General features: G+C 54.0%; 1 protein-coding gene across 1 annotated transcript; it reads right to left on the reverse strand.

Annotated features, from left to right (window-relative positions):
- Positions 1-7,751: 7,751 nt before the first annotated feature.
- Positions 7,752-8,705, reverse strand: LOC126523917 (uncharacterized). The gene has a single exon (XM_050172334.1). It carries the CDS (start codon positions 8,703-8,705, stop codon positions 7,752-7,754), a length of 954 nt encoding a protein of 317 aa, XP_050028291.1.
- Between the last annotated feature and the right edge of the window lie 294 nt (positions 8,706-8,999).

An 8,999-nucleotide genomic window follows, 5' to 3' on the forward strand; every position in this document is an offset into this window, starting at 1 on the left:
GAAATGCGCACAGACGAAACGCGTTTTAATCTCGATACAGTGCGGACTGGGCCCGTAAAATTTCACAGGAGTAATGATGTGGGCTGACATAACATTGTTGTCATGATAAAGATTCATTCTTTGACGCTCGCAGAAAGCGCGCGACACCCGAAGCGGGCTCACTTTCACTTCGGTGGCAGAGATGCAGCTGACGTGAGGCTGGCGAGGCGCTCATTTCGGCTTCGTGCTTACCCCGCCTTGGTCAACAGCGCCGCCCCGCGGCATCGGTGCGCTGTGGGGTCACGTTTGCGCCGCCGGTATTCACACCTCCCCTTCTAGCCACCCTACCCATGCATTGAAATCGGGAACCGCAAGAGCGCCGCCATGTTGCTACGCGCCGAGGTTGCCAGCTCCTGAGACGCTTGCTAGACTTGGTGACAGTAGTCAGTTTTAGTCCGGCAACCGTAGCAGCGTAGTAGCATGGCCGGACGGATGTAGCGTAGTAGCGTGGCCGGACGGATGCCGACAGCTAAATTCTATTTCTATTTTTATTTCTAATTGCAGCGGCGGGAAATCTGAATGGAGATAGGGCCAGCATAGAAACGTAGGTTGCAGCGAATTGGAGCACTGCGAAGCCAGGCGAACACTTAGCCAAGTAGGGCGATAGTAGGTCGCCACGTTCTTAGACATACTTCAGTTTCGCAGCTCCCTTTGCGAGCCCATTGGCCGACGTGGCCGCAACGGGTGTCACTGAAACTACCGGCGCTGCAGTCGCGTCTTTCGTCATGCGTCGCGCGTCGTCTGCTCCTGCTGCAACGCGTCGTTTGCACCAACAGGCCTATAGGCGCTTATCCGACGGTAAATGTAGTTTAGATACACAGTCTGAGTTTTGTGAAAAGCCTGCAGCGCGTAAGTAACGGGGACTTCACGGTGTCTATGGACTATCGGCGCTGTAGTGACGCATCTCTCACGCAGCGCGCATCGTCTACTCCAGCGATGTCATCTCTGCGGTGGGTCGTTTTCCCCAACTGGCCTGTGCCGTTCGCTCTTTGACGACTGTGTTTTGGCTGCTGAACAATATTTTATGCCAAGGACCTTTGAATGACATGTCTAGCTAGTCTTTGGAGGCTGCAACTACACCGCAAATGAGCGGTCGTGCACTACGATTCCGCTTTTCCACCAACTTTTTCCCTATAAAAGCGCTACGGTGCTCCCTTCAGCGGGAGCTTTGTTTTTTGCTGCTTATTCTTAAGATGTGTATTAATTAAAGACGGCGAGCGCCTGTGCAGACGTAGGGACATTAACGCATCACGCCCAGCAGTCGCTTGAGACAACGCTGTGGTGAATTGATGCACCCCCGTCAACGCTTCTTCGCCTAATAAATTTAATTGACACATGTATTTTTTATAGTTGTCCGCGGATATTATGGGACGTGCATATGAGTTGGAAGTGATCTGTGAGCAGTGACAAGGACGAAGTTAAATACTATGAACATATATTTATTTAGGTCAAAGCTTAATTCATTTTCTTTTTAACGAACAAAACAAACAACACAGTGACACTTTTTATTTACTTTGTGCACAAGAAAGTAATCTTGAGCTACTTTTGCTCAAAGCAATTTTGCTCTCTTTCTGGCTGCTTGCACCTGTTCCGTCAGCGATGCCTCACTGTTCATTTTTTTGGAAAAGAAGTGCATGCGCATGACAAGCTAGAACTTGATGACATTAGCAGTCACCTCCTCACAATGATTGTCACATCCTAGTGCCGGCACAGATGCTTTGTCTAGCCCGTCCAGGATGCTCCAAAATAAGTCACCAAAAACTGCATTACTGTCGAGTTTGTGACGAATTATTTCTTCTATGTGTTTGATGACGGTGAACATTCTGAAAGAAGCTTCACGTAAGCACCCTGGCTTGAATGACCTCAGCTCTGTCAAAAGGCTATGCGAGGGTCGTGGGTCACCCGCACTTGGTGGCACAGAAGCCCTTTCCAGTGATTTATTGGCACGCGCGAGGAAAGCAGAGACGAGGCGTGGAGCTTGGAGTCTCGGTGCCAACTAATCTTTATTCTTTGTGCGCCGGCCCTCTATCGGCGGCCGGCTGGCTACAGTCAACTGCGGTCGGCTCTGTTCCGCGCTGGCAGCACCGCGGCTTATTTGTGTTCACCACAGCACTCCCCCCCTAGTGAGAACACGAACGGAACCAACATGACAAAACACTCGTGTGATTAGAGGTTGAGGCGATTTGGCGCATTTAGACGTTTGCCACTGCGCGTTTGGTAGGTGCGAGTATCAGGCGTGGCTGCATTTTCCGCCCTGGTGGAAACCGCTGCCCTGGGCCGAGGCACTTTTGTACGGGTTCCAGGCGACGGGTGGAGGTGGGCGTCATGGACTGCGTTTCCATGTACGCAGGTTTAAGTCTGTCTAACGAGACAACTTCCCGCCGCCCCCGCATTTCGATAGTGAACGTCTTCCGCCCACGACGGAGAACCTTGAATGGCCCATCGTACGGTGCTTGTAGTGGTCGTGGTACAGCGTCGTTCCGCAGAAAGACGTGACTACATGACTCAAGCTCGTTGCTCACGTGTGTCCTCCTCTCTGTGGGCTGTCGCGGAGGTGTAGCTCGAAGCTTGTTCATGATGTCACGGAGGCGAGATGCGTAGTCGCTGGCGGAAATGCGAGCTTGCTGTTGGTCAGATGCAAAGAAATCACCGGGCAGACGTAGCGTCGTGCCGTAGACAAGTTCCGCAGCGCTGCAGCCGATATCTGCCTTGCACGCTGTGCGTATGCCCAAGAGCACGACAGGCAATGCTTCCACCCAAGAGTCATGTTCACTTGCCATAAGTGCTGCTTTCAGCTGCCGGTGAAACCTCTCGACCATTCCATTGCTCATCGGGTGGTAGGCCGTAGTCCTGATGCGCGAGTCGCCAATGAGTTTCGTCAGACTGGCGAACAACGCAGACTCAAACTGGTTTCCTCTGTCCGTTGTAATGGAGGAAGGTGCACCAAAACGACATAGCCAGTGGTTGACAAAAGCGCGAGCAATAGTTTCGGCTGTAATGTCGGGAATCGGGATAGCTTCTGCCCACCGCGTGAAACGGTCGACCAAAGTGAGCAAGTACGTTTGGCCCTGGCAAGGTTTCAATGGTCCGACTATGTCCGTATGGATGTGGTCGAATCGAGCATCTCACCCTGGGAAAGTCTCCAACGGTGTCACCGTGTGACGCTGAACCTTGGACCGTTGACACCTCAGGCACTCGCGAGTCCACTGTCGGGAATCGCGGTTGATGCCAGGCCATACGAAACGTGCCGTGAGCAGCTTCTGGGTCGCCCGGATTCCTGGGTGTGAAAGCTCGTGTAACGAAGCGTGTACCTCCCGACGGAGGCAAGCAGGTACGAATGGTCGAGGGCTACTTGTAGATGTATCGCAACAAATGTCTCCTGCTCCGGGCAAAGGAAACCACTGTAGGATGAGTGACATCGATGTCTCCTGCAAACGGCGCACTTCGTCATCGTCGCGTTGAGCTGCCGCCACTATTGCGAGGTCTATTCCCGTGTGAGTGATGGCATTTACTGGGCTGCGCGACAGAGCATCGGCGACAGCGTTGTCTACTCCTTTTATGTGGCGAATGTCCGTGGTGAATTCCGATATGTAGGACATCTGCCGCAGCTCGCGGGCTGTGTGCGTGCCGCCATCAGATTTGTGGGAGCGTAACGCGTAGGTGAGAGGCTTGTGATCAGTCATTACAAAGAATTCCGTTCCTTCTAAGTAATGACGAAAGTGCCGGATTGCTGCGTAGACGGCCAACCGCTCGTGTCCGAAAGTGCTGTAACGCTGCTCGGTGGGTGTCAATTTCCGAAAGAAGAAAGCGATCGGTTGCCATACTCCTTTGTTGAGTTGTTGAAGGACAGCACCCACAGCTGCGTCCGAGGTGTCGACCATGACGCACTGTGGGACTCCCGGTTGCGGGTAGGCGAGAAGTGTGGCGTCGGCGAGGTGTCTCTTGATCCCTTGAAAAGCCTCTTCGGCGTCGTCCGTCCAGAGCAGCTCCCTAGCAGCACCTTCGTGTGTCGACAGCAGGAGGTGGAGAGGGTGTAGAACGGCCGCGCACCGAGGTACGAAACGTCGGTAGTAATTTACAAGGCCAAGGAACTCGCGGAGCTGGCGCTTAGTGGTGGGTCGTGGAAACTTCTCGACAGCTTTAACCTTGTCTGGATAAGCTTGAATGCCAGAGCTTGAAACAACATGGCCAAGAAAAGTCAGCTTCTCGGCACCCAGCTCGCACTTGTCCGTGTTCACCAGGATGCCATGCTCCGCCAGGCGCTGAAACACGGATCGCAGATGCACCTCATGCTCGTCCGGTGAAGTGCTTGCGATGAGTAGGTCGTCGAGGTATGCATGGCAGAAGTCGAGGCCATGCAAAACGCCGTTGATAAAACGCTGGAACGTCTATCCGGAGTTTCGCAGGCCGAACGGCATGCGCAGGAACTCGAACAGGCCGAAGGGCGTGGTTATCGCCGTCTTCGATACATCCTCTGGAGCCACGGGGATCTGATGGTACGCCCGCACGAGGTCGACCTTGGAGAAAATCGCCGCACCATGTAGGCTGGACGTGACATCATGAATGAGAGGTACCGGATAGCGGTCGGGCGCGGTCGCTCGATTTAGGGCTCGATAGTCGCCGCAGGGTCGCCAGTCTCCTGGTGTAGACTTCGGCACCATGTGCAGTGGAGACGCCCACGGACTAGCGGACGGGCGGATTATGCCGAACTCGAGCATGTGGTCGAATTCCTGTCGAGCTGCTTGTAGCTTTTGTGGGGACAGGCGACGTGGACGTGCGTAAACTGGTGGGCCTGTGGTGACAATGTGGTGGCATACATTGTGTTTGACGGCCGCGCTGGCTTGTGGTGGCCGCGTCAGTTCGGGGAAATCGCGGAGGATGCCGGTGAATCGTGTAGCGCCCGGCGGTGCTACGAGCGTGGGGCTGAGGGGTGGATGCCTGGTTGGCTTCCCGCGCACTTCTGCTTGTGACAGGGGGTCCTGTAAACGCCGGTTGCGGACATCGACAAGCAGTCCGAAGTTGCGCAAAAAGTCCGCTCCCAGGATGGCAAATTTTACGTCAGCCACGACGAAAATCCACCGAAACATCCTCTTGAGGCCCAAGTCCAGCGAGAGGGAGCGTTGCGCGTACGTCGGTATCGTCGTATTGTTGACAGCTTACAACGGTGCTGCGCACGGTCGTTTGCGGTCGGCTGGCGACGCCGGCACGACACGAACTTCCGCCCCTGTGTCGACTAGGGGCGCTATTCTGGACATTCCGCCATTTTCTTCGGTGCGTGACGTAGGCGCGACGCAAAAATGGCGCTGGTGGCCCAGTTTTGCTTACGTAACGTGACGCCAACTTGACGTTTCGCCTAAGAAACTGAAAAGATGGCACTGAATGTAGCGTTATCAGTAAAGCAAAACAGTTTTCCTCCGCAGTAAAAATAAAGCAGCTATCTCAAAGCATATGATTATTCCGTCGAAAACGCTTCTCGCTTCCGTCGTCTGCTGCGTACAAGCCGTCGTCTGCTTCAATAGCTAGGATACGTGTCCCCAGAAAATGGAATGAGTCATCGCATGGTTGGCGCCAACGCGCTTGTTTTCTTGCTTGAGACAACATACGCGACCTACCAGTGGTGATGCGCGCACGTTCTAGGCCACGTTATCGCTATCTCGTGAAACACAAGTGACTCAGCCCGACTCGGCTGGCTGAGAAACGGCCGAGTATCACCGATAGCGTTGCGCGCGCCAGAGATATCCACTAGCGCGACGCAAGCGCCGGCACTGCCATCTCTTGTTCATTTCGCTGGTTACTCGCACCGAGGGAGGAAACTTCAAGGCGCCGCCTTGCGTACACTTCTTTTTATAAATTAGAAAGAGGCTTTTGATTGTGCAAAAAGGCATTAATCTTGATTACAATACAAATGCAGCAGTGAAAAGTGGACAACATTGCCGAAAGTTTGCTATGTTCAACCAATATTATTTCGTATAAACGCGTTCTTTTAAAAAATGATGGCCCCAAGCACAAATGCCAACACCACCCGAGAGCGATGCAAATACTATGAGCACGCGTTATGAACAAAAGATTTTCGTGGCGCCAAACGACGGGGAAAATGTGGCGATACGCATTCCTCTCGGCTGCCATTGCATATGGCTGCTCATTAGCATAATTCGCGCGGCTCGTCGCAGCAAAAATTATGGCGGAAAATCTCAGCAATGGTGGCCCAGCGCAACGTCACGCATCGTCAAAATGACGTTTACGAAACAGCCCTTCCTGTGACGCTCCTCACGAGATATTCCTTCAGCCAATCAGCAAGCTGGCATGGCGCATATCTTGGATCGCCACCACATATTCGCGCAATTGCACATGCATTGCACTGGTTGTGCATGCTACCGCTCACATTCTTTTTGAAGCGCTAACATCGCAATATAGCTGCCAAGGACCCAAAAAATGTATTAGTCCATAAAATTTGCAGCTCCACGTCACGTTTCGTCATCTTGATGAAAACGCAAAATTGCTTTTTGCAATACTTCCGCTTCCCGGCACAAATTTTAAGACACGTGACCTCTCGACAGCCAATCAGAGAGTAAACATGGCGGATAATGGCGGCCGTGCAGCCGCCATGCGTGTCGAGAATAGCACCCTAGGAAACGAGCACCTCTTTCGCTATCGGTCAGTAAAGGCCACGGAGGAAGGAAACTAAGGAGAGGCCCTGACGTCACTCTTTGTGAAGCAAAAGTGAAGCCGGAATTTGGCGTTGCTCATGGCGATGCTCCGCCTTTTGGGCCACCCTCCTCTCTTGTTTACATCTTTCCCGAAACCACGCCGCGCTGCGCGTGGTGTCGCGCGCGGAGCGCGCGCGCGCAACATCTGGCAGAGCACGGTGCAAGTAACACAGCGCAACAAGACACGGTGACTAACGCAAACCCGCCCACTTGGCGCCTTTGCCACGGCCCGAAACCTACCAGAGCAACACGTGTGAGCGCTCAAAACCATAACAAAAGGCCCAAAAGGCGTGGCCATACAACAAAAAAAATAAAAAAGCAGCAAAAAAATGGGAACCTACTACGTCATTTCCGCCACACTTTTCTCCTAACGCGCGGAGGGGGTAGGGCCTCTCCTTAGTTTCCTTCCTCCGTGGTAAAGGCTAAACCCCATTAGCGCGATTTTGTGCGCGACAGCGACGAGCGACGGGTTAGCGCGACGGATCGGGCCGTCGCTTGAACAGATCGCTCGGTCTTGTCGCGCGATCGCTCGGTTTTGCAAATCTAGAATTCGTCGCTCGTCGCCCGGAAGTGCTATGAGCGACTAGCCAATAGCGCAAAGCCGGAACTGGATGTACATAACTCCAGTACTTCCGATTGTCGCACGGAACGAGCCAGCAACGAGCAAACGATTGAATTTTTATAGGTGCAAGGATAAGAACCTACTGCAAGACTTTCAGAAATATTTTATGCTGCTTTTTACAGTAGAATACATCAACTTAAGTTAATAAAGCACGCGTCACGCTAGTTTCGGCGCCTATATTGCTGCCCTCATACCGGCAACACTGGGGAGACGTCGCTCGAAGTCATCGCTCGCATGGGGTGCAACTTGTAGGCGACGAGCGAACGCGACAGCCATCTCCATCGCGTCGCTTGTCGCTGTCGCGTGCAAGATCGCTTGCATGGGGTTTATACTTAAAAAAACCGATCGGCGACTGTCCGGCGGGGCGGGGGCACTGGTCACCCTCAGTGCTGGCCCGGGGCGTTTCCCGAATTTTCACAGGGCGACTCACAGTTCCGTGCAGCGTTGCCGAATTTGCGGTGGTACCAGCACACCCTACGTTGTTGTGGTTGTGATGCGGTACGCTGTCGTGGTCGCTGGTTTCCGCTCGAGTGCAGCGCTGCGACGGTGTCTGCGAGGCGAGAAATTTCCTCTCGCATCTCTTGCAAGGAATTGGCGGACGGTGCGTCTGCGTGCACCGACGCGACTGTGGGCACGGCGACAGCCATGAGTTTGTCGGCGAGCTCGGCCGTCTTGGCAAGGTCTGTCTCGCCCGACGCTGTGAGGCCTATCCGTACACTTGTGGGAAGCCTTTGCAGGAACAGTTCCCGCACTAAACGACCGTCGCTTGCTGTCGCGTCGCCGGCCAGTTGTTGCATCTGGCGTAGCAACTGGCTGGGTCGGCGGTCGCCAAGTTCGGCCTCCCGCAGTAGCTGTTGGAGAAGCTCGGGCTCTGTAGGTGTGACGCGGCGAATCAATGTCTCTTTTAGCGTCTGGTAGGCGTTCTCTGCGGGTGGTGTTAGCAGTAGGTCCCGCACCTCGCTGGCCGTCGCAGGCGGGAGGCTGCCCACCACGTGGTGGTATTTGGTGCTCTCAGCAGTGATGCGGCGTGCAACGAACTGTGACTCAACTTGCACGAACCAAAGTTCCGGGTCGCCAGTCCAAAACGGAGGTAGCTTGACATCAAGTACGGCTACCGTGGGGCTGTCGGCGTCGCTTGGCTGGTTCATGGCGATCACGTCCGGGTCACCAATTATTGGCACGCGCGAGGAAAGCAGAGACGAGGCGTGGAGCTTGGAGTCTCGGTGCCAACTAATCTTTATTCTTTGTGCGCCGCCCTCTATCGGCGGCCGGCTGGCTACGGTCGACTGCGGTCGGCTCTGTTCCGCGCTGGCAGCACCGCGGCTTATCCGCGGCATATTTGTGTTCATCACAGATTCAACACACCGTTCGCAAGACATGGATTTCGTAACTTTCTTCAATGTATATCCAGCCAGCTAGTAGACAACCATTTCTTGTGTTCCTGCTTTCTGGTACCCGTGGTCGCCCAAGTCATCCATGTGGCCTACTGAAAGACTCATCCCACAGAGCTTCTTGTATAGCTTTGCTTCAACTGCACCTTTCAGCTCAGCAGCAGCCTTCGCCTTTTGCCCCAAGCTGTCGTGAAGAGACACCAGTACACCATCGGGAGCGCCAGAGCAATTTCCTCTCAC

Source organism: Dermacentor andersoni, chromosome 6, assembly GCF_023375885.2.
Source record: "Dermacentor andersoni chromosome 6, qqDerAnde1_hic_scaffold, whole genome shotgun sequence".
Lineage (NCBI taxonomy): Eukaryota > Metazoa > Arthropoda > Arachnida > Ixodida > Ixodidae > Dermacentor > Dermacentor andersoni.